The sequence below is a fragment of the Pelodiscus sinensis genome, chromosome 8, assembly GCF_052426305.1.
Source record: "Pelodiscus sinensis isolate ZL-2025 chromosome 8, ASM5242630v1, whole genome shotgun sequence".
In the NCBI taxonomy this organism is placed as follows: Eukaryota; Metazoa; Chordata; order Testudines; family Trionychidae; genus Pelodiscus; species Pelodiscus sinensis.
The window spans coordinates 27,051,332-27,077,837 of NC_143059.1; the positions used below are offsets into that span (position 1 = coordinate 27,051,332).

Genomic DNA, 26,506 nt, shown 5'->3' on the forward strand with positions numbered 1-26,506 from the left:
CTGAGCCCTGAGCTTCTGCTCCCCCTTCCTCTCCTTGTCCCGTCCCCCCCCCCCCCCCGCCGCCAGCTCCCTCCTCCCAGGTTTCCTCCTCCCCATTCCACCTTCTTTCCCCAATCGCACCTCAGTTTCATTCCCCCGCCCATCCCAGTTTTGTTCAATAAAGAGGCTTTTTTTGTACTGAACACGTGTCTTTTATTGTACAGCAGGAAGGGGGGTTAGGGAGGGGTAAGTGGAAGGACGTGAGGGAGGAATGAGGCACAAGCCCCTAGTGTGGCACACCAGGGAGACTGTTACTGCCTGCAGAACATGCCACCAGGCTCGCAGCAACATTTCCAAGAGAAGCACCAGAGTGCCCAGGGGCAGCTCTGGCTCCATGCTGCAGAGTGCTGTGGTGTCCTGAGTGAGGGCAACCAGAGCACGCAGAGAAAAAAAATGCTTTGCTGTCCCTCAGCGAGATAGGCAAGCAAACAGGGAAACCTTAGAACTAGCTGTCCGGGGGGGGGGGGGGGGCGAGGATCCCTTTAAGCACAGGTCTCAGATACCTTGTGTGGCTGCTGCCTGAGGCTAACTCCTGACCTGATGCCCTGCAAGAACCGGTTCCGGCCGGCCTTAAATGCAATTCAGCATCCACTCAGTGTGGACGCGCTATTTCGAAATAGCAAAACACTATTTCAAAATGCATTTTGTGTCTAGACGTGTTATTTCGAAATAAGCTATTTCAAAATAACTATTTCGAAACAAGATATTTTGAAATAATGCTGTAGTGTTACATACCCTTATAGTTTTTCTGACCTCATTTAAACTGATATAAACTGATATAAAGCTGTATAACTCCACAGACATCAGAAGAGTTAACAATTGTCCATACTAAATCTCTCTTAAACAGGTTCTTTTTTGATTCATAAACCTCTGTTAAGATAGTATTAAGAAAAAGTAGAAACTATCTTTATCATTTGACATTGGTTCACATTGCTGGTATCAGGCATCTTGACAGAATGTACAGTACTAGCTTTCTGAGCCCAAAGTGGTAGAATAGATGTACTAGAGAAGAATGCCTAACAGGAACACAGTATCAAGGATTGACTGCAGCTACAAAGTTGATTAATGTTTTTGCTGGGCTCAAAGCAAAGGATAACGATCCTTGTTTTTCCAAGAACATGCATCTTCGCATTTAGGTATGCATTCACAATCTGAGCTAAATGTCAATTACCTTTAGCAGATATTGGGATTGTAACATGACTTTTGTTATTACTGATTTATTTTTCACATGTTACACTGTCATTAATACTACTGAAAAAGCACTTTTCTGAACAAGTAATTTAGATACAAAATGTTACCATGATTTCAGTGCTTCTAAATTACTGGATTTTGCTACTGCAGAGAGATGGGTGCAAAGAATGTTCATCAGAGACAGATGACTTAATAGAATAGCTGTTAACTGATTAAAGTTGGTTGGGACACTACCAATGCTCTGTCTCCCACCTCCCTCTCTTTCTTCCCTCCCCCCTCCCTTTCCCCTCTCCTATTTATTTTGGGTATACAAATCCCAAACTCATAACTCAGTTCATTTGGAGAAATGGGCTGTGCCCACGAAAGCTCATGAAACCATCTACATGTTTTGTTAGTCTATAAAGTACTACCAGACCATTTGTTGGTTTTTTTCTGTTAACAAATGTTCAATAGTAGCAGCAAATCAATCTAGTTCTTTTGATTCAGTTGCAAGACAGAAGAAGTCAGAGGTTTAAAAAAATGTGCTAATTAGCCTATTAGAAGTTGGAATCTTGAACTCAACCACTCATATCTGGGACTGCCTTGACCTGAGGGGTAGGCTCTGGAAATTTACCAAGGGGCATGGTTGGAAATAGTAATCTGGGGCAAGGGGAAGGCTGTCCACTCTATGATCACTAAAACTAATTGAACTATTCACTACACATGTGATTCCATGTTAATTTAGCCACTTATTTGCCTAGTGAATTATTTATAAAATGCTTATTTTCTTTAAATATATTTGTCATTTGTAATTTTTGCTGAATAGCTAGATAAATAACTTTCAGACTGACACACAGGATGGGTGAAATAATATCTTTATTGCACCAGCTTCTGTTAGTGGAAGAGACAAGTTTTCAGAACTGAAGAGCTCTTGTCTCACCAACAGAAGTTTATCCAATAAAATATCATTCACCTTGTCTCTTAATATCCTGGAAACGGCACAGGAACAACACCACTGCAAATTTTCAGAATATGAGTTGTTCGCAAACTGTTCACTTTGATTGTTCTTTGTTTCCAGTGTGTGATGAAACAGCTAAGTTATATGATATAATTTCTGCCTTGATTTGCTTACTAAAACAGTTTTAAGGATGAATAATGAATAGTATAGGAGGGTATGTCTACACTGCCACCCTAGTTCGAACTAGGGTGGCTAATATAGGCATTTGGACTTGCAAATGAAGCCCAGGATTTAAATATCCCAGGCTTCATTTGCATGTTCCTGGGCGGGCACCATTTTTAAATGCCAGTAGTTCAAACTACCTGCCCGTGGCTACACATGGCACGGACTAGGTAGTTCGAATTAAAGCTCCTAATTAGGAGTTTAATTCGAACTACCATTATTTCTCCTGCAAGGAGGTTTAACGGTAGTTCAAATTAGGAGCTTTAATTCAAACTACCTAGTCCATGTCGCATGTAGCCGTGGGCAGGTAGTTCGAACTACGGGCATTTAAAAATGGCGCCCGCCTGGGAACATGCAAATGAAGCCTGGGATATTTAAATCCCGGGCTTCCTTTGCAAGTTCGAATGACTACATTAGCCACCCTAGTTCGAACTAGGGTGGCAGTGTAGACATACCCTAACATACTTCAGTAGGAATTTTCAGATAAATGATCATTTGTGTTAAAATGTGCCAAACTTTTAGGATGCACAAATATTTTCACAAATGCTTAGCAGTTGTCTGAACACCTATGAAAATTAAATAATACATTGTAATTTGGGAACACCTATGGTTCGGACTCTGACAAGCAGAAGGCAGAAATGTGCTTCTTCTTCCACTCTCCCTCAGCTTTCCCCAGCTGCTCCCATAGCAAAGGGAGTGGTGCCTGGGGGCGGCAGGAGACATAGAGCACCAGATAGCTGCCTTACCTCCACCCTCTCACTTCCTCTCTGGCCAGGCAAAATTTTTAATCCAGCAAATCTATTTCCCAGGATTTCCAGATGAATAGGTTCATGTGTACAACTCCACAAATCATATCTGATGAAATCTGGCATTTTTGCTTGCATAGTTGTCCATTAATTTTTAGAAAACTTTTTGGGCAGCTCTCATGAGAACACTTAAAACCTGTTATTATAGCAATAATGAAGTATCGGGGAGACAACTTTTATCCCTGAAAATGAATAAAAATAAAAATGTATTTGATTACAGGTTCATTTTTAAACTTCCCTCTAAACTCAAACACAAAATTCCCATCTTTAGCTCACTTTTCATGTCTCCAAAACCAACGGACACACCTATAAAAATCATTCTTTTAAAATTAATCTTTTACAGCAGTATTCAGTATCCATTTGTTGTTTCTACTAAATCATGGCAAGCACACACAAGAAACACATTAATAGAATCCTCATCTAGTAGTTGGGCACATTATTTGGGAATCCCATACATTATGGAAAGGCGTGTGTTAATAAGCAGCAGCTGTAATAAGGGAAACAAAAAGGAATGTACCCCAATTAAGACTATAAATTGTGCTTACCTTGTGTCTCTGTGGTGATTAATGTGTGGCAAATGAGGGTGTGAGTCCTCAGCACATGAGCTTGCTACACACTTACTCACCACATGGATCTTCCTGCAGAACATTAAACATTCTGTAGTGTTCTTTGGAATACTGGCATTTGAAATGGGAATATGTCGAAGTGCATTACAGAACTTCCAGTGCACTGAGGCAGGGTCTGTACAACCAGTTTGTGAGCTGTAAGGTTATGGACTATATACACATCCTGCCTTTCTGCACACTAACTCATGATGTAGACAGGCTCCTAGTTTGAGGTATGAGTCATTTATGAACATACATCTCTTATTTTTCAATTATTTGGATGTGATGCAATGTATTTGTACCTGATTTGACAGTGCCATACGAATAGCTTATTTCAAAATAGCACATCTACACTGCAGGGAAGCCTCAAAATTAGTCTGAGGCAGGCTTCCCTAATGTAGATGTGCTATCTCAGTTTAGAGCCCCAAGAGGCGCTGGGGAGGAATAACTTAGAATGGCCCTGGTAAGAAGCTATTTCGAAATAGCAGCAGTGGAGTGTCTACACACACCTTATTTCAAAATTGCTATTTGGGGATAGGTGTTATTCCTTATAGAATGAGGTTTACAGATTTCGGAACAAGACATTTGTTATTTCAAAATTATTTCAAAAGAACAGAATGGCTGTGTAGATGCTCGCATTGTTGTTTCTAAACTGATTATCTCGAAATAACGGTGCAGTGTAGACGCATTCCTGGAGTATTATTTCAAAATAACGGGCTTGGTAATGTGGATGCTCTGCTTGTTATTTTGAAATAAGGGGAGTTATTTCAAAACAACTCCCTAGTGTAGACGAGGGCTTAGAGACTCATATAATATCATGAGGTTTCATGGGCAAAAAACATTTCCTCAGATGACCAGAGTGAGAACACTCTTCACTCTGCTCATTTGAGGAGGTGGGTTTTGCCCACAAAATCTATGTTTATATATTATGCTGTTGTTGCGGGACTACTCGTTTTTAAAGTTACAGACTAACATGGCTATCCCTCTGAGATTGTTAATGCTAATTATGTAACTGTAATTACTACAAATTACTAACTATAGAACTAGCCAAACCAATCCGTCTCACTTCTGCAGGCGTTCTTTGTAAAACTTGGACTACAGCCATCCATGGATAGGAAATCCATTTTTAAGGTGTAGCCCAGCGCCCCTTGGTGATAATTAGCAGCAAGTAATTGAACCCAGGAACTCAGGATCTAGTCAGCCTCTACTGCCTGACTAGAAGATCCTGCTCTGTCATAAATGGTTGTAACCTGTATCTGTGGCCCAGCCACTACCATCATAGGGGAACAAAGCACCATATTGAATGGGTGGCTGTCACATGATATTACAGAGATAAGTTTAGGTATTATGTGAAATACAAAAAGAACAGAAGACAGCAATTGGAATTTAGATATAGCTGACGTTCATAAATCAAGTTAAAAATAAAACACTATGGAACAAATTCAGTGGTGATGTAAAAGAGTAGAGTTAATCATGCTGGGTGGATCGGGGCCAACAAACAGCTGTCAATGGTAAAGTAGTGTAATCTACCAGTTGGGCAACTATTTTTGTGTAACCACTGACATAAGGGACAGAAAGGTGGGTGGCACACAAAACTGATTAAAAGTAGTGAATCTCTGAAGATTTAGTTGTTTTGATTTGAATGCTAATCTGGGTCCATCCAAACCTTTGCTGCAATCAAACAGTAAGGTAAAGAAGCTTCAGGGGATAGCCGAGTTAGTTTGTACAGGATAAACTTAAAAAACAACAAAAGGTCTGGTAGCACTTTATAGACTAACAAAACATTTAGATGGTATCATGAGCTTTTGTGGGCACAGCCCACTTCTTTCAGTCATCTGAGGAAGTGGGCTGTGCCAACAAAAGCTCATGATACCATCTACATGTTTTGTTAATCTATAAAGTGCTACCAGACCTAGTAATGTAAAGCTTGTTGTGTGTAAAATGTAGTATAAAGAAGCCCACAGGTGGCAAATGAGCTACAGGAAGATTTAAAAAGTTAAGCACATTACTAGGTCAAGTTGGTTAAGCTTATCTACAACAATGTTTCAATTTACCCAAATTTTATCCTTTGTCTATCAATTTTATGCAGTGCCATAAAAGAAGAAAAATCAAAGAATGACATCATAAAATCTGTGGTTAAACTAACCCCAAAACTAAGTTCACAGCAATAGGGAAACACTCAGATTATTATCATTATTTAACATTTATATTAAGGTAGCACCTAGAACTGCAGACCCATTGTACAAGGCATGAACATATAGAAAACAATTGCCCTGCTCCAAAGAATTTATAATTTAAAAAGTGAATTTGAATTGCAGTTTAATTCTCCCCATATCCTCTAAAACATTGAGTAACATTTACTTTAACTACCCTGCAGATGTGAGAGAGAATTTGCGGTGAGGACCATATAATATTTTGTTCATGAAACTAAAGGTTGTGAGACTCCTCTCCATGCTTCCTGCTTCATCTCTGGGTTTTTTTTAATTGCTAAAGTAGTAGGTCTGACTTACATTCTTCCTACTAGTGGGAGATAGCCCCTCTTTATCCGCTCAGGCTGAGAGGTGTCTAATTTTTTTCCAAACTGTTTGGCTCATCTCTGCTAGGTTAATTTTACTTATGAATCACATTGCATGGTTTGGCACATGCAACCGTCCTATAAGTGTCATGAGGATTTGAAGTGCTATAAACAGGCTGCATGTCATGAAATTTCTGAGAGAGCATTCTCTAAAGTACACATAGATAACTGAAAAAGGTTCATTTTAGCACCACTTTGTTTGAGAAAATAGATCTGTGATTTATCAATTTGTAGATAAATTTAAAAAATCATGGAATCTCCAATTCTCCATTAACTTGAAGAATATTTCTGACCGTTTAATAAATGCGCTGCGGCCAAACTTATCTTTGGTATAGCTCCATTCAAGTCAATTATGCCAGGGCTGAATTTGGTCATAGAGTTTGATGCTGGTTGGGCTTAATGTGAATCTGACTTCTGTAATGAAGCTCTCTCTACAATTTGTGGCAGGAATAAAATGTCAGTAACAAAAAGTATTGATACACTCCCATTGTAAAAGAAAGTTACTCACCTTCTTATAACAGTTCTGCAAGATGTGTTGTGCATGCTGATTCCAATCGGATGTGTGTGCGTCACATACACAGTTGTCAAAAACTTTTCTCCTTAGTAGCTCCCATTAGGCTGGGAAATCCCCTGGACCGGGCACCTCAATATATGACCAATACAAACCAAACCCCACCTTCAGTTCCTTCTTGCCAGCTACTCCAACACAAGGGAAGGAGGGTGGATATTGGAGTGGACGTGAACAATACACCTCGAAGAATAACAGTTACAAGAAGGTTGGTAACTGTCTTTTCTTCTTCTGCTTGTTAACATCAATTCCAATCAGGTGATTCCCAAGTTTTGCCCTGGAAGTAAGGATAGAATAAGGAACCACTGATTGGATCACTGCCCTACCAAAAGCTGCATCCTCTCTGGCAGGGATGACATAGTAGATAGTAAACATGTGCAAGAAGACCCAGTTGCTGCTCTACAGATCACCTGGATGGGCACCCTGGGCCAGGAAAACCATGGATGAGGCTTTTGCCCTCATCAAGTTTGCCATAATAGAAGGAGACGAAATCTTGGCAAGGACATACATAGCAAGTACGGATCCAGTCCATGATCCATGATGTGTTGTGAGGAAACCAGAAGCCCTTTCGTCCAGTATGGCACCACTATGAACAGGAAACAGCTCACCATAGAATTGGAGAACACAGAGCACCCTACCTCTCCTGGGTAAAACACCAAAATGGCTGTAAGTTGAACATGGATGGATGATCCTGCCAACCTCTGCTGCCTCAGATGAAGTAGATACTCCAGGATGAGTGGTATAAATGTTTTGAGTGGAGATATATGATGTTGCTCACTCCAGCACAAGAACATTTTCCACTTAGCTATATAAGTGGCCCTGGTGGAAGGTTTCCTGCCACCAAGCAACATCTCTTGCACCAAGTCAAGCATTGGAGCACCTTTGGGATTGATGATGAAGCACAGATGACTGCTGGGATGGGACACAAGGGGTGTGCAGGCCAACACAATTGCCCCCTGTGAGTCCTCCCCATGCCATCCCCCAGTTCAGGGGAGGGCTGTCCCTCGTTCAGGTGCAGGGCCTGGGACACCCCTCTTGCCACAGGCCCTGCCTCTTCCAGTCTCTGTTCTGCTCCCACTCCACTCCTTCCCCCAAACCTTCACCCCTGCTCCGCCCTCTCCCTGCCTCCATTTCACCTCTTCCCCATCCCTCCCCTGAGCAATGCGGCTTGGAGGGCTAGGTAGACAACCACTGGCAGCAGGGATCAGGCCCCCATATACTCACCAGTGGCAGTGAGAAGCAGAGTTACCCGGCCCCAGCCCGCTCCGCTCCCCTAGCTCCTAGCTGCTTGCTGCTGGTGAACTCAAGAGGCAGTTCCATCCCTTACTGCAAGCAATGTGGCTCCTGCTGGGAGAGCAAAGCAGACTGGGGCCAGGTCACTCCTCTTCCCACTACTACTGGTGAGTGCAGGGGCTGGCCTGACCCGTGCTGCCAATGCCAGGTCTCCCAGCTAGCCCCAGGGGTAGTGCCCAAAACAATTCTGTGGACAGGATGGTTTTGACAACTGCTGGTGCTTTGCTCTTCTCCCATTTAGTGCTTCAGGAGGGGCACGTCCCTGCCATGAAGCTTCCAAGCCATGAGATGAAGGGACTGAAGGTCTCAGTGAAGTAGGCTACCATGGTCCTGGGTGATCATAGCTGGGTAAAGTAGTAGTGCTATTGAGCAGTCTACCAACATCTCCAGGAGTATGGAGTACCAATGCTGGTCTGACCTCACTGGATCTAGCATAATAATTTGCTTTGTCTCTTGGATCTTGTGCAGCACTTTGTGGACTAGTGGGACCAGTGGGAAGGAATACATAAGGTGATCCCCCCAAGGTATCAGGAATGAATCTGTTAGGGTATGTCTACACTAGCCACCCTAGTTCGAACTAGGGATTAAAATGAAGCCCGGGATTAAAATATCGCAGGCTTTATTTGCATGTTCCCGGGCGCTGCCATTTTTAAATGCCCGGTAGTTCGAACTCCGTGCCCGCGGCTACCCGCTACTCCTCATTGCAGTGGGGCTGCGTCTAGACTGGCAAGTTTTTCTGCAAAAGCAACTGCTTTTGCGGAAAAACTTGCCAGCTGTCTACACTGGCCACTTGAATTTCTGCAAGAACACTGACGATCTCATGTAAGATTGTCAGTGTTCTTGCAGAAATACTATGCTGCTCCCATTCGGGCAAAAGCCCTCTTGCGTAAATGCTTTTGTGCAAGAGGGCCAGTGTAGACAACGCGGTATTGTTTTGTGCAAAAAAGCCCCGATAGTGAAAATGGCGATCGGGGCTTTCTTGCACAAAACCGCATCTAGATTGGCACGGACGCTTTTCCGCAAAAAGTGCTTTTGCGGAAAAGCATCCGTGCCAATCTAGACGCTCTTTTCCGCAAATGCTTTTAACGGAAAAACTTTTCCATTAAAAGCATTTGCAGAAAATCATGCCAGTCTAGCCGTAGCCAAGGAGTAACGGTAGTCCGAATTAGGGGCTTTAGTTCAAACTACCTAGCCCGTGCCGTGTGTAGCCGCGGGCACGGAGTTTGAACTACCGGGCATTTAAAAATGGCAGCGCCCAGGAACATGCAAATAAAGCCTGGGATATTTTAATCCCGGGCTTCATTTGCAAGTTCAAATGATTACATTAGCCACCCTAGTTCGAACTAGGGTGGCTAGTGTAGACATACCCTAATAGATCCCAGGGTGTGTTTCTGAAAGAAGCAGAACATCGAGCACTTCCTGTTGTTCCTGGGAGTGAGTAGGTCCACTTGGGGAAACCCCCACTTTTGGAAGATAGACTGTCAGATGTCTGGACAAATTTACCATTTGTGATTGAGAAATGATCTGCTGCAATGGTCTGCAAACTTGTTCTGATGATCTGGGAAATAGGATGTCTCCAGGTGAATGGACTGGGCTATATAAAAGTCTCGTATCTGGAGGGCTTCCTGATCTAGAGGAGAGAAGTAGGCTCCTCCCTGTTTGTTTAGGTGGAACATGGCAGTGGTATTGATGGTCAGCACCGCCTCACACTGGCATTGAAGTCTGTCCAGAAAGGTCTGGCAGGCTAGTCTCGCCACTCTGAGCTTCTCTGTATGGACATGGAGCAGGATCTCAGTCTGTGACCATTGGCTCTGTGTCTGTAGATACCCTGGGTGGGCCCCCAGTCTAGGTCAGACACATCCTTTATCAGGATCATGGACAGTCATGGGGTGTTTAATGGGACTTCCCCGTAGACCATGTGAGGGTCCAGCCACCATCACAGAGTGTCCAAAACTTACCCCAACAAAGATACTAGTGAGTCACAACTGTATTAGCCTGGCTGATACACTGATTTAAGCCAAGCATGAAGTGTCTTGAGTCTCAGATTGCCATGTTTGACCATATAATGCATGCTGCCATGTTCCCAGGAAGCTCTGGCATGCCCTAGCACTGCACCAATGAAGCTGATTCTTTCGGTCAGCGATAGTATCCATTTGATACTTCCTGATCACTGAGGACCAGACCTAATCCGTGGAAAGTGACTTTGTCTAACCAGACTTGAGACTCCATCTGCTCCCTGAAGTGCTTCTGCTGTAGCCAATTGTCAAGGTAGGGATACATGCATTTGGTGAACATGAGGGCAGCTGTGGAAGCACTGCAGACTGACAGTGTTTGTGGTTGGTCACAAATCTCAGGAACTGTCTGTGGGCCAGAGGAATAGTGATATGGAAGCAAGCATATTTCATGTTGATGGTCCATACCAGTACTCCAGATCCCGGGAAGAAATGATTGAACTCAGCAAGCTCATGTGGAATTTCAATTTTACCATAAATTGGTTGAGCCCATGCAGGTCTAAGATGGGTGAGACACCACTTCTTTGTCTTGGGGATTAGGAAACATTGCCTCGTAGCTCCTGAGGAACCTCCTTCACTGCTCCAAAGACGAGGTGTGATTGCACCTCCTGAATCAAGAGTTCCTTGTGAGACGGATCCCTGAAGAGGGGTGGGGAAAGGGATGGGAAGGAGGGAGTGAAGAAAAATGGAGAGACTATCCCCCCTTTACTGTGAGAAGGACACAGCAGTCTGATGTTATAAGGGACCACACGTGGTAGAAGTGGGATAGGTGGTTAAAAAACCAGGGAAGGATCCGGACGAGTGACTGCGATGCCGTCTTTGGGCATGCCATTAAAACATTTGCTTGGGTCCTGACTGAGGCTTAGTCTGAGGTCTGATGAGTGAGGAAATGATCATTATGCTCCAGTGCTGTGCGATGGTGCCACTCCTCTGAAGATGACCTAGACCAGCACCAACTCCTTGGGTGTTCTGCAACTCCTTTGTGTGCCAGAGGCTGCATGCTGGGACCTTCTTCCCCGACCGCCACATCAGGGTCAGTGACGTGGACATGCCTGTCTGCCTGGTGGGGGATGCGGCCTACTCCCTACAACCCTAGCTGATGAAGCCGTACACAGGACACCTCAACCCCTCCTGGCAGGCCTTCAATGCCAGGCTCACCAAGGCCCACATTGTGGTTGAGGGGGCCTTCGGACACCTGAAAGCCCGATTTTAGATGCCTCCTCACCCGCTTCAACCTCGCCGAGCACAATATCCCTCCCGTGGTGGCAGCATGTTGTGTGCTGCACAATGTATGTGAGCGGAAGGGGGAGGATTTCCTGCCAGTCTGGATGGCTGAGGCTGAGTGCATGGCTGGCCACTATGTGCAGCCCCGCACTGCCACCATCCTGGAGGCCCAGCGGGGGGCTGTCCAGATCCGGGAAGCCCTGTGGGAGAGCTTCCAGGTGGAGGAGGATTGAACTCTCCCTGCGTGCCCCAGTGAGGCCTTCTTGCACCCTTCCCTTCTTCCTCTTTCCCCTCCCTAACCCCCCCTTCCTAATATAAAATAAAAACACCTGTTTTGCCAAAAAAACCCTCTCTTTATTGTACATAACTGGGGTGGGGGGAGGGAGGAATGAGGGTGGGAGAGGGGAGGGGGAAACCTGAGAGGAGGGAGCTGGAAGGAGGAGAAAGTGGAGGAAGGGAAGGGAAAGCTCAGGGTTAGGAGTCCTGCTGGCTCTCCCGTCTTGCAGTACTGTGGGTGTGGAGACTTTGGGGGGGGAGTGGGTGTGCAGGGTGGGGCAGGAGGGATGCGGGGTGTGGAGGAAGCAGGAGGGGGATCAGGGGTGGAAGGAGGAGCGAGAGCTGGGGCGGCCACTGGGGATGGAGCAGGAGGAGGCAGGAACCGGTCCACCAAGGTCTGGAGGTGGCTGTGGAGGGCACGGCCCTGCTCCTCCAGCACCTCCAAGCTCTGCTGCCACAGCCGCAAGTCCTCCTGGAACCAGTGGTCCTGGATGTGGAGCTGGTGCTCCAGTAGCTGCAGGTGCCACCGCTGACACCATTCCAGGGGCTCCCAAGCCTACCCAATGGGAGTTGCCGAGCGGAAACAATTCTGAGAACTGAATATAATGCACGCAAACCTGAACGTGAACAAGCTCTTGAAGAAAAACTAACATTTCCTTGCAGCCATGCACAATATTTAAATGGTAAGAATAAAATGTTAATTAATAAAGCTTATATCACAATCTGATATTTTATATAAAAGATGTAAAATCTCGCTAAAACATTTCTTAAAATGTTGATTTGCAATTTGTGGTATTGAGGTGAGGAATATGGGGTAAAAATATGCTTTTTATTTATAAAATTTACAAGGGCATATTGTACTTTTAATCTTTTTGTTTTCCTTTTGTATAATCTCAAAATAGCTTAGTGTGTGAACTTTAAGTAACATGGAAATAGTGATTAAAATATACAGTGTGGGAAAATTGAGCCTGTGACTGAAGCAAAAGTTGAAGTTTACTAACTCATCCTGCTCATTTTGAAGGAGTGAGGTAAATGCAGAGGAAAAAACAGAAGCAACTAAGTTATGCATTGTCATCTATATTGTTCTGTAACAGAAGACTACATTCATGCAAGTTAATTGGAAGGAATGGTTTATATGAAAAATACCTTGCCGAACAATAGAATGAAGAATAGATTCCAATCTGCTCCTAAAGAATTGTCAAACCTTTAAATTTTGTTCAGAAACTTGATTGGCAGAGGCACATATAGCCCTTCCATTTTAGTGTTGCTTCTATCAAAGCATTCACAGTAATGTGTCTTGCTTTGTCTGTGGTTTGAGAAAGGAAACACATCTATGAGAGCAAAGAAATAAATGTCAATATGATGAATGATTAATGAGATTACACTATTTTATGGTAAAAGAGTGCTGAAAATTATATTGTTATTAGAAGAATTACCCAGCATTGCTTGGGTCCTTAACTCAATTCCTTTTTGGTTTTTGGAAAATAAAAGGAAAATGTACATGCTTCATTTAAATAATTGTTCTGGGTGGGGTTGAGGATGGTGGGGGTTAGTATGCAGGATGCCTTGGGGAGAGATGTTTACCCCAGCCCTCTCTAGCCATAGCAGTTTGGGGTAAGAAGTGCCTCTTCATGACCTCCCCCAGATGGGGCAGGTCCAGGTTCGCCCACCCTCTGTGCTCCCCAGGAATGCAGCAATCCATGCACTTTCCTCTTGCTCCCTGTCAAATCTCATATGAGGGGGAACTCCTCCCCACACACACACTCTACTTGTCCCTTGGCACTGGACCACCTGGTCCCTGCCTAGAAGGTTGGAATCTCAGAGCTGGGGCAGCCCTAGATGGTGGAGGTATGACCCCAGCCAGCCCCTTTCGTTTGCCTGGTGATTCTGTCTCTTTTCTGTATGGTTTTATGAGAAGCAATCCTATTCCAGACACATCCCATTTTCCTAGCACAACCAAACTTTTACTTTGCTTTAAATTATGATAAGAAGAAGCTGTTTACCAATGTTGGTGGTCCTAGCTCTTACTCTTTAGGAGGAGTCCTTGAACAAGCAGACGGATGGAAAGACAGAACCAAACTCACTGAAGTATATAGCAGATAAAGCATTTTTGTTCTTTTTTTCTCTATAAGGCCGTGTCTAAACTACACCCCTCTGTCGGCAAAGGGATGTAAATTAGACATATCAAAAGTGACAATGAAGCAGGGATTTAAATATCCTACATTTCATTTGCATAATGGCAGCCACCGCTTTTTTTCGAAATGAGGAGTTTTCAAATCAGATATCTGAAAAGGCAACACACAGAAACCCATTGGAGAACACGTTAACCGGCCTGAGCACTCATTTATGGATCTCAAAGTCACAGTGTTGTATCAGGCCAATTCCATAAGCCAAATACACAGGGAAGGATTGGAACTTAACTTCATTTACAAGTTTGATTCCTATCAGAGAGGAATGATTAAAAATATTGGCTGGCTCACACACTACCTTCCACATCCTAAGGATTTAACCAACCAACCAACCAACCAGAGGGTACTTATAGCGGTGCAAATTGTTCTTATCAGCCTCTTGTAATTTGAATAATCCAATTCACTATTTTTTGCATGAGATCGTCAGTGCTTTTCCGGAAATTCAAGCGGCCAGTGTAGACAGCTGGCAAGTTTTTCTGGAAATTCAAGCGGCCAGTGTAGACAGCTGGCAAGTTTTTCCGCAAATGCAGATGATTTTGCAGAAAAACTTGCCAGTCTAGACACAGCCTCTAAGTTTGCTGGAAGAAGTAGAACTTAAAATACTTATTACGTAATGAGATAATACTACATAATATTATTCCTTGTAAATCCTAAAGGTGTAATGTGAGATCAGGGTATATTTCCTGCATTATTTTGAATTAGCACATTTAGGGTGCATCTACACAGCAGGACTTACCTTGAAATAAGCTATACAAATTGAACTACATCAATTGCGTAGCTTATTTCAAAATAGCTTGAAATTGGGAGCATTTACACAGCATTTATTTCAAAATAGAGCACTCTTCCCCCAACTTCCCTTACTCCTCATATAATGAGGGTTATAGGAGTTGGAGTAAGAAGTCCTCCAGCTTGACAGTATTTCAACATTATTTCAAAATAATTGCCTGCTGTGTAGACACGGACTAAATTATTTCAAAATAACAGGAGTTATTAGACTTTGATAGAGTGGTGCTATAGTTAGCCAACCTCTGAGCTCTGACCCTGCCTACAAAACCTAGGTTTGGCAGTCACCTATTTGGAATTGTTCAAAGGGGTAGGTGAGTTAATCTGTTACTGGAAAAACTTAAAAAAAACAATGAATAGTCTAGTAGCACCTTAAAGACTAACAAAACATGTTGATGGTATCATGAGCTTTTGTGAGTACAACCCATTTCTTCAGATGACTGGAGTCTTGAAAGTCCAGATCCAAGAATAAATAAGGAAAGGTAGGGGGGGGGGGAGGAAAAGAAAAAATAGAAATTGGTATAAACATTAACCTTATGCATTTAATAATCAAGTACTGTAGTCACAAACATGCAGCAACACATGACAGTGTAAGGAGTCACATTCGATTATATATCAGTCCTTTTCTTTCCTTTGTTCCAAGCTGAACACCACATTTTACAGGGATGACATTTAAGGGACAGTTCTATATCAAGGACTTTATAGCAGGCAAGTATAGATAAGTCTGAACTCTGTGAGTAGACCTAGTTGTGCATGAAAGGCATGTGAGACACAATGTATGTCATCTTACCTGCTGCCTCTTGGACTTTCATAACTGCATTGATCTTTAAAAAAAGTTGTTAAACATCTGTACCGGAAACATGATACTTGTAACAGAGTGGGCATTCACCTCCTGTGAGCAACCCCCATTCAGCCGAGTACAGGTTTCTGCACTGACGCAGTCTTAAAAGACTTGCAGCTACTCAGCCCTCTGGCCGGGTCACACAGTCTCATGTGCATTCACATCCCTCCTTTTGGGGTACACATCTAACAGAAGCCCATCCCAGTACTCTCTGCAGACTGTCTCTGAGTCCGATCCAGTCTCAATCTGCTTCCACTCAGTCTCATTCCCCCTCTATAAGAGAGTGGTGCCTCCAGGGCTTCTCCTCCTGGAGACAGTGTCCTGGCCAGCTCCCCACTCTGAGCTGTCCCTACTTCTGCCAGCCATCCAGCTCTTTTAACCTTCTTCCTTCAGCTCTGGGCTGCAACTGAACTGCCTTTGATCCTGTAGCTTCTCTTATAGTCCTCCCTGACTCCTGATTGACCGGTTACTCTAGAGCAGTGGTTCCCAAACTTTTCGGCATCACGCCCCCTTTTTGATTTTTGAGAAACCTTTTTGCCTCTCCACCTCTTCTTTACCATCATACAACCCCCCTTTTAACAAAAAATTCAATTTGTAATTTAAAATAAAAAATAAACACAAAAACTTTGTGTAAAATTTTTTATTTAAAATTAAAAATAAGCACAAATAGTTTTTCTTGGCACAAAAATTTAATAAAAATGTAATTTAACACAAGAAATAGCAGAAACAAAACAAATGTAATGTGAAGGATGATGCATTTTCTTCACGAGTTGGAAAATCCTAGGTTTGAAAGATGAAAGTGTGCAACGCAAATCGTTTTCAACATCCAGTCGATTTCTTTGTTTAGTTTTTAATGTGACTAAATTTGAAAAGCTTAGGTGCAAGCTCTGGGAGGGATCTGGATGCAGGAGGAGGTAGAGAAGGGGCTGCTGGCTCAGGGAGGGGGCTCCAGGCTGGAGAGTATTGGGGTCAAGTGAAGAGTTGGGGTGTTGAGAAAACCACCGGCTTGTGGATGTGAGGGTGCAGGAGTTCAGGTTGGGCTGTATGAGGGGCTCAGGGCAGGGGGGTTGGGAGTATGACGGGCTCAGGACACAGATTTGCAGTGTGTGGTTGGTGCAGTAGTGTTGTGGCAGAAGACTGGGGATGTGATAGGCTCAAGTTTGGGGTCTGGAGTATGTGCAGAAGTGTTATGATGCTGCGGCCAGCTGAGGGCTTGGCCCCAATTGGGGGCTTGTTGGCCATACTTCATTTTTAAATGAAATATGTCCAACACAAACATTTCAGCATTGTCTTTATTTATGAAGCGATGGGGAACCTTTTTGAGTCAGGGGTCACTGACCCACAGAAAAATCAGTCAGGGACCACACAAGTGAGATGCAAAAAAAAAAAAAAAACCCACACACAACCCACCTCCAAGCCCCCCCAAGTCTCACTAATGTGGCCCCAGCTGAGACACCTCCCTCCCCTGGTACCCCATCCCCATGGGGGGATAGTAGGTAGGACTGAGGTTCAAGGCCTCAGCCCAGATAAACACTTCTGAGGTTCCTGGGTTAGTGGAATTTGTGGGCCCCTCTACAGTCTGAGGTGGGGCCAAAAAAGAGGGAACCAGTGTGCGGGACAGGGGATTCAATGTGCCAGTGAGTGGAATAGGGATGGGGTGCAGAATCTGGGTGGAAAAATAGGAGCAAGCTGGGGGTAGGTGTCTGGCAGAGAGGGAGGGAGCAGGAGCAGCATGCTGGTGGGTGTTTGGCCCTGAGGCAGGGGCTGGGTGATGGTGGTGTCTGAGCAGGGTGCTGGATGGGGTCTGGCCAGGGGGCAGAAGCAGGGTACAGGTGGGGCCCTTGGCAAGGGGCAGGGTACTGGTGGAGTCTGGGACAGGGGGCAAGGTGCTGGTGGGGCCCTAGGCAGGTGGGAGTCTGGCCAGGGAATAGGTTGCTGGTGGGGCGCTGGGCAGGGTACTCCTGAAGGTCTGGGCAGGGGGGCAGGGTACTCGTGTGGGTCTGGGCAGGGGGAGGGGACAGGGACCGCTTGGCTGGTACCCTGTGGTTCCACAGCTGTGCGCCAGGTCTGGGTCTCAGGAAGCATGTGCACTGCTTCCCCCCTGTGCAGGCAGGAAGCAGGGAGAAGGAAGTCCCTGGTGGCATGACAAACCGGGCATTTCAGGAAATGCATCAGCTGTTTGGGGGAGGGGAAGCAGCACACGTGCTTCCTGAGATTCCAGCTTTGGCATGCAGCTGCGGGACATCCCCCCCCCCCACACACACTACAGGAAGCTGGCACTACCTCCATTTTCACAGGAAGTAACGCCAGTGCGGGCTCTTTCTTGGGTTGAGAGGGAATGACAGGAATGGGGGCTGGGTTGTCTTGCACCCCTCTTGGAGTTTCTTCATGCTCCTCCAGGGGGCAGGCCTCTTTAGCCTCCTGGAGGACCTCTCTAAGGCCTTAGGGCCTAGCCCTTTTACAATACCACATACGAAAACAGGAAGAGCAACAATCTTTTCTATAGTACAGTCAATCTTTCCAATCCTCAGAAAGGTATACTATTTGAATGAAAGATACTTATATAAACAAGCTTGTGGAATGGACGTTTGAATGATCAAAAGATGCTTGAAAGTGGCATAAATTTGAGTAGATTTTTTGTATATGTCCAAAAAGTTGATGTATATTTGTACATATGTTATTGAAGTAAATCTAATGTAATTCATATGACAATGAGAAACAGAAGCTGAATTGAATTCTTTTTTCTCTTCTCCTATCATGTTAGCAGAGAGATCCCCATCTGGAAAAATACCTCATTGTTATATGCAATAAACTAACATGTTAATAGGTATAAGTGCTGTACAGTCTGTGGCTCTTTTATTTGCTGTAATTGTGTTCTAAAGACAACCAACTGTTTATCTTTTTGACTGTCAGTTTAATTTGCCTAAGGTATCTATCTGCAACAGGCAATGAGCCATCTGTTTTGTTGTTAAAGTGCTTTTTAATTGTTGAGTTTTTGTTATGATAAACTGTAATCTTGCCTTGAAGGTGGTACTGTGAAGGAAAGGAGCTTGAAAACTCACCAGATATACACATTATCCAGTCAGGAGATCTACACTCTTTGATTATAGTTGAAGCTTTTGAAGAGGATACAGGACGTTATTCTTGCTTTGCTTCAAACATCTATGGGACAGACTCAACTTCTGCAGAGATATACATAGAAGGTAACATTATAAATCTTTGCATAATGAAACTGATAATACACCTTTAAAAATAGAACAATGTATTGTTGAAACTCTCTAGTCCAGCACTCTCTGGTACAGCAACATCCGTGGTCCAGCATGATTTTAGTTAACTGGGTGTTGGTTTATCATGGGTGTGGCCAAGTTTCCCATAGTCCCATAAAGTTTGTTTACAGCCACCAGTACTGGCTCTCAATGGTCTGTGCTGTTACTAAGCCCTAATTTATCCCTAAATGTCTTCTAGGAGCCCAATAAGCAGTGGATGCTTTCATAATGCTATTAAACAATACTGACCTCCTGTGGTTTGGCAAATTCTCTGGCTCAGCACTGGTCAGGTCCCAAGGTTGCTAAATTTACAGATCTGCTGAAGAGCTGATCAAGAGAAATCCAGCAGTTCTAGTCTATTAATGCATTTTTTTCTTTTTCTCTTTGATAATTCTTTTATATAGTTAATCTTACTACTCTTTATATACATTTTTACTAAGCCTTGAATTTAATATCCATTTACAAATTTTTAAAACAAAAAATTCTTAAGCAGCTCCCATTTAGCAAAAAACGGATTATGTCTATCATCGCTAGAGTTTCATACTGGGCCCATTATCATAATAGCTGGAGTGCCTCCCAGATTTTAAAAGAAATTCATAAGATCTTGGTTTGTCTCTCTCTTTTCAGCCTCCAAAAAGAGTTTTTTTGTTTGTTAGAATGTGTGTTTACTGTGAATTATATGACCTAACTTAATTTGGCACTATATCCTTCTTAACTGGTCAGTAACTGTTGGCACCAAAAACTAACAACTGGCTAAATACTGGCTGAAACACTACTATCAACAATAAAGAAATGTCAGCACTGTGTAACTCTTGTATTGTAGTTCATGTGGGGCAAATCTAGTATATATTTGATTGGTTGTTGGTTGGTTGGTATGTTTGTGCAAAATAAAGTCATATCTCTGGATTACCTACAGATACCAAATTTTTCTTAAACAATCCTGTCAGTTAAATTAGCTGAATGCATTACATTTTATGCTCGGTGAAAAGTTTAAATAATTATTTTTGTTTTTCATCAGAATAAAGTCATGACTATTATGATTAGCGTTCATAAAAATATTTGCTAACCTCCAGTTTCCATCCCGGACACACCACACGATCCATTGTTTACAGCCAAGCACTGAGGTACAACCGCATATGCTCCAACCCCTCAGACAGAGACCTACACCTACAAGACCTTCAACAAGCATTCTGTAAACTGCGATACCCACACGAGGAAGTGAGGAGACAGATTGACAGAGCCAGACGTGTACCCAGAAGCCTCCTGCTACGGGACAAGCCCAAGAAAGAAACCAACAGAACACCACTGGCCATCACCTACAGTCCCCAGCTAAAACCTCTCCAACGCATCATAAGTGATCTTCAGCCCATCCTGGACAATGATCCCTCGCTCTCACAGGCCTTGGGAGGTAGGCCGGTCCTTGCCCACAGACAACCCGCCAACCTGAAGCATATTCTCACCAGCAACTACACACCGCACCATAATAACTCGAACTCAGGAACCAATCCTTGCAACAAACCTCGGTGCCAACTCTGCCCACATATATACACCAGCAACACCATCACAGGACCTAACCAGATCAGCCATACTGTCACTGGTACATTCTCCTGCACATCCACCAACGTAATATATGCCATCATGTGCCAACAATGCCCCACTGCTATATACATCGGCCAAACAGGACAGTCCCTACGTAAAAGAATCAATGGACACAAATCTGATATTAGGAATGGCAACATACAAAAACCTGTAGGGGAACACTTCAATCTTCCTGGACACACTATTGCAGATCTAAAAGTAGCCATCCTGCAGCAAAAAAACTTCAGGACCAGACTTCAAAGAGAAACTGCTGAGCTACAGTTCATCTTTAAGTTTGACACAATCAACTCTGGATTAAACAAAGACTGTGAATGGCTTGCTAACTACAAAAGCAGCTTCTATTCTCTTGGAATTCACACCTCCAGATCAGCTGCTAGAAGTGGGCCTCATCCTCCTTGATTGGATCCACCTGGTCATCTCCAGCCTGATCCTGGCCTGCATATTTATTCCTGCCTCTGGAAATTTCCACTACATGCATCTGACGAAGTGGGTCTTTGCCCACGAAAGCTTATGCTCCTACACTTCAGTTAGTCTATAAGGTGCCACAGGACTCCTCATCGCTTGTGAATATCTAGAACACTCACTTAAATCAATGTGAGTTGTAGGTACTCACAGGTACTTACTACCTCTCCACATTAGGGCCACAATCTGCTTATATAAAAGACAATTGAAATCGGATAGGAGATGTCTCTAGGTGGAGACATTCATTACTAGGCACTTCAAAATTAAAAAACAGATTCTGAACACAGGTCAGAGTCACATTGTCTTAGATAAAGTCGGACTCCACATGAAATGTTTTTGCTTTTCCATAGGTGCCTCTTCTTCTGAATCTGAAGGTGAAATCAGCACAGAAGAAATGGATCAGTAAGTGTTGCTTGGCTTATATTCCTAAAGTTTTACCTTGAAAGGCCAAAAGCAGGTGTGAGGTTAAGTTTTAAAAATACTTGTAATCACTAAAGTATAAAATGGGAGAATTTGTGGTTGTTTAAGTGATCAGTTTACCACCTATGGTGGTAGGTGCACAGATCCTCAGTGTGTTCATCATCTGTTCATAGCCACAAGGTATTGAATCAAAAGTTGACTGCATGCTTGACAAGAAACTAGCCCCCACCTTCCAGGGACCTCCACAATTTGAAGAGGCTTCCAAAGCTAGCTCCTCTGGACTCTGAAGCATGAAATAAAATAAAAAAATCTCTTGCTCTGTATCAGCATCTTCAAAAATAATACTCACCAAGATTAACTACTGTAGAGAACTATTTAACCATAAGTTTAAAAGATCTCCCTTTTTCAGGGAGGGCTGGGCTGGCTCTGTGGACCTATCCACAGAAAATTGTTGGGTAAGCAACCACAAATTCTCCAATTCTCTCAAGGCTAGGTTCATGGAACCTCAGGGTATGATTTTCCTAACAGTGACAGAATTCCTAACAGTGACAAAATATTGTCACAGAGAAAAGATTCCCCATGGAATCACCTCAGCATGTAAGACCTACCTATCAACATCTGCATCAGCTGAATACTGAGTATATTTTGTAAAACACTGTATATGTATATAGGGATAATCACATTGGGTATGTCTACACTACCCCGCTAGTTCGAACTAGCGGGGTAGTGTAGACATACCCATTGTAACTTTACAAATTGCATGATAAGAAATCTCCCTTTCTCATCTCATGATGCCATCCCCATGCATACTAGGTGAACTCTGATGATCATTGGAGGTTTAAATTGTTTTGCTCTATATATATGCCTTAGAAATGCACAAGCATATCCACTTTGTGATTGATGGTTCTGAAACCTTAGCTCTCCTTCTCCTTTTTTTTTCTGAAATAAAACCAATAAGGCTGTTTTTCTTATGCAGTTCTTTTCAGAGAAAAGTTTAAAACTCACCTCAGTCAGATAATGACGCAGCTTCTTCTTTGAATGACAAGTATGTTCACAGAAAGACGGCAATAAGATCTCTTGTGCTCAATGAAAACTCAAATCTACTTTTGGAATAAATGTGAGATCCATTCTCAAAACCACCTTATCTTTGTGAAACTTGCAGAAGAGGAGTCAACTGACATAGTTACCTACTCTATTATACTTCTTGTCAAAGTGATAATGATCAAAAAGGTAATTTTGATAGTCAAACCGATTTCTTGGGTGCAAAGAGCACCTGCATTAAAGCAGTGAGCAGCACAATGTTCAAAGCCCAAGACAAAGCTCCATGCGCCATAGGGAGATGCAATAACTGAACTAGTATAATAAAACACTGACCTTGTTGAAGCTGACTCTTTCAGAAATATACTATATGTCTATGCCATTGCAACATTTGGATCAGTGACTGAGTTGCTTGAGTGGGCCCCTCCTTGGATGGGATTCTGACTCGAATGTTCTTCAGTACAGTATTCGTGTATACTCTTCTGCCTGAGAAGTTCCATTATAAAGCATTGCTTTATAATGAGCTAACATTATAACTGAAATGTGTTTCAGATTAATCTGGGGAGCCAGTAAACTTGTTCCTCAAAGACAAAGGGCTCCAACTGATGTCTTGAGCCAGGTGTCATCAAAGTTGATTAGCAATTACTGGTCAAGTAGCTGTTCTTTGTCAATGAAGGGAGGGCAGGAATACACTGAGCTGCATTTTAACAAACAACATGGTACCTCTTTTACCACACGACTCCATCCTCACATTGGGAAAGAACTTTATCTAGGGATAACTCCAGGAAAATGCAGGGACTCTGCTGAACTAGTGAGGCATTACGTTAGAGTTGAAATTTGTATTGCAGGAAGATTTGTCTCTCCACTCTCAGGCTTAGCTTTAGTCCATTTGCTTTTGAAGTAGTACTGCCTTCTGTACTTAAGCCATGTCTTTACTACGGGGAAGATTGGTGACTTCCCGATCAATCTCCTGGAGTTCAATTTAGCAGGTCAGCGGCCAGTACTCCTGACCTGGCGGGGTGCTCTGTTTCCCACCACCACTGAGAAGCTAAGCACAGCAGGCCAGGAGAGAGTGGCGGGGCAGGGCAGGGCAGAGCAGAGCAGGCAGTCAGGCTGCTCTGGCTCCACTGCTTTGGGGAGTGCAGAGAAGGCGACCCCTGCTGCCGCCACACCAGGTCCCCATAATCTCCTGGATCCCTCCCATCCATAGGATGATTGGGGCAGCTGCTGCAGAGCCCTCAAAAGCACAGGGCTTCATGCGTCCGCTCTGAACTATCCCGGGGACAGGATGGTTCTGGCAGGGTCATAATGAGAGATGCTGTCTGGCCACCACATTAGAGGCTCTAGTACAGTGGTCCCCAACACGGTGCCCACGGGGGCATTTGTGTGCACCTGCCAAGTGCTCGGGGCTGGCCCCGCCCCGGGCGCATGGCACATGGGGAGCACCGGCCCCGGGCGCACAGTGATTTGGCTGCCCGCGCCCCGGGTGCGCGGTGCATGGAGAGCACTGGTCCTGGGCATGCGGCAAATTGGCCACCCTGCCCCCAGGCACATAGCTATGGGGGACACCTGCTCTGGGCATGTGGCTCTGGAGGGCGCTGGCCCCAGGCTTGCGGTGAATGGGCGCCCGTGGCCACGCGGCGCATGGGGTTGCTAGCCCCAGGCACGTGGCTCATAAGGGTGTAGTATATGCGCAGCCCTTCCCCTGGGCACGCAGGTGTCCCCGCCCTCTGGTGCCCGGTAGCTTCAAATGGTTGGGGACCACTGCTCTAGTATGTTCCTGGTTGCATCAGCTCTCAACACTGAAAACACAGACTTTTTCTAACTCCAAACCTAAATGCAATGATTTCTTTGCTTTTTTTTTGGGGGGGGGGGGGGGGGAAGAGTCTGGCTGCCAAATTATCAGTCAAAGCTAACACTGCTCTTACAAAACATATTGTTACAACATAATGCCATTCAGAGGAATATGGAATCTCAAATGACTCAGGTTGCTTAGTTCATGAGTCTTCATCAAATTTTGGAATTGACACTAAGCTAGATCTGAGCAAGTAATTGATTTTTCAGTTTGGTCACTGACCCAAACTTTTTTTTTAAGTTTCTGTTCTGAGTGTTTTTAAACCCCTTGTTAGTCTCTAAGCTGCCACAGGACTACCTGTTGTTTTTAAAGTTACAGACTAACACAGTTACCCCTCTGAGCCCTGGTCTACACTAGGGAGTTATTTCAAGATAACCCTCCTTATTTCAAAATTATAAGCAGAGCATCACCCTACTCCTCCTTTCCTCAGGGAATAACGCTAATTTCAAAATTCTTATTTCAAAATAGCATTTGTGTAGATGATCCAGTGCTGCTAATTCAAAAGAATTGGCCTTCAGAGGTCTCTGGAGTTCTTCAGTTCTGATTGCTTTGGCCACACCTGCCAGCTCCACTGTTTCCCTTCTCCTGCAGAACTTAATACTCCACTCGGCAGCTTTGCCGGCACCATTCGAGACAGCAGCATCTCAGGAGCCAACCCGGCCTCAGAGCCTCCCATGGCTGCCAGCACTCCTGCTGCTCCTTTGGCTGCCACTGGCCAGGGATACAGGAGAGCTCTGGCCTGGAATTGATGCAGAGATCCTGGACCTCACTGAGGTTGGGGAGGAGGGAAAGGAGACCCACCTCCAGGATCTCCGCACCAGAAAGCAGAATGTGGATATCTACAGCCAGATCACCACCAGCCTAGCCTATAAAGGCCGTAACCAGATCCTGGACCAAGTCCAGATGAAAGTCAAGGAGCTCTGTCAGCCGTACCACAAGGCCAAGGAGCAAAGCAGACACTCTGGGATGGTACCACACATGTCCTGCATTTCAAGTAGCTGGATGCAATCCTGGGAGAGAGGGTGATCACCCCTCCCCTCCCAGCATCAGCCTCCAGGAGGGCGGTGTTGCCAACAAGGAACAGGAGAAGGAGGCAGCGGCCAGCAGGCAACTATTCCTACCAGCCAGGACCTGATCCTCACCCGGAGCCAGTCCCCCTCTCCCAGGATGTCTCCCAGGCCTTGGACGAACCCGGGAAAGGCACTCCAGGTAAGTTGTATAACTTTTCCTATACACACCAGCGAGCAGTGATAGAAGTTCTCTCTATGGATGCTGCCAATGCCGGATGCAGCATGTGTGGGACAAGAAGGAAGCCAAGCCACCCTGACCTCCTGTCCTGCCCACAGGCTCCTGACCTGGCCCGCACCTTACCATGCCTGATTGTCCCTGGGCCATGGGGGTAGCCATCTTCTCCTGGGATGTCTGTGCCTCTGTAGAAAAGTGCCCACTATCTAGGCAACATATGGGCTTGCTCAGAGCACATTGCCATCATCTGAACCAAGACTTTCAGAGTCACCTCAGAGATTAGGGCTAGGCTTCATACACAGTGTCTCCTGGGATGACTGCCCTTGTAACTTTTCTTCAAAGCTGGACCAGCCATGAGCTTACTGCATCCACTACCTCCCATGCCATCTTCCTGACTTTGTGGGATCTGCAGGCAGAAGAGAACCTGTGAGGACCTGTTGTGGGAGTAGATGTTCTGCCTGCCTGCAGTCCCTCATCCAGGGACTCAAGGAGGAGCGCCAGGAGCTGGCTACTGACTGGAAGCAGAGGAAGGCTGCCTGGGACCAGCTTGTGCACCAGCACCATCACTTTGGTGATGCAGCATGTGACCTCGTGCATAGAGCAGGTCACCAGTCTCCTCCCTGCCCTCCTTTTCGCTTCTCCTCCTAGTTCCCCCACGGGATGCTGGGGCCCCAGAACATGCAGTGGTGGGACCTCTCAGGCAGCTAAAGCCTCCCAACCACATGGAGGCAGGCACCTCTCCCAGCCCCATCCCTGAGCATCTCCTCCCCTTTTACCTCTTCCCCATTCCAGGTTCTTTCCCCAGCCCCTCCCCTGTTGTACATCCCCCCAATAAACAGTCCTGTTTTTTCACAAAAGGCTTTTTTATTTGATTTGCAGGGAGCAGGGGGAAGATGAGAAGGGAGGGCAGAAGAAGGGAGGGATGGGGGGAAGGCACCCAGAGGGAATGTAGGGGCCACTTGTGGAGAGGCACAGGAGAGAATCTCACAGCTGACTTTGGACAAAACTCCCCATCAAGGCCTCCCTAATGAGCACAGCCCTTTGATTTGCTCTCCTGATG

General features: G+C 44.7%; 1 protein-coding gene across 6 annotated transcripts in view; it reads left to right on the forward strand.

Annotated features, from left to right (window-relative positions):
• The window catches only part of MYPN (myopalladin), a 164,393-nt gene that overhangs the window by 54,943 nt on the left and 82,944 nt on the right, over nt 1-26,506 (forward strand). For all 6 annotated transcript variants that reach the window (XM_014574681.4, XM_006125268.5, XM_014574680.4 and 3 more), the window contains exons 3-4: nt 18,589-18,764; nt 21,239-21,290. In XM_014574681.4, the coding sequence (XP_014430167.3) occupies nt 18,589-18,764; nt 21,239-21,290 (228 nt within the window). The remainder of the gene's footprint in view (nt 1-18,588; nt 18,765-21,238; nt 21,291-26,506) is intronic.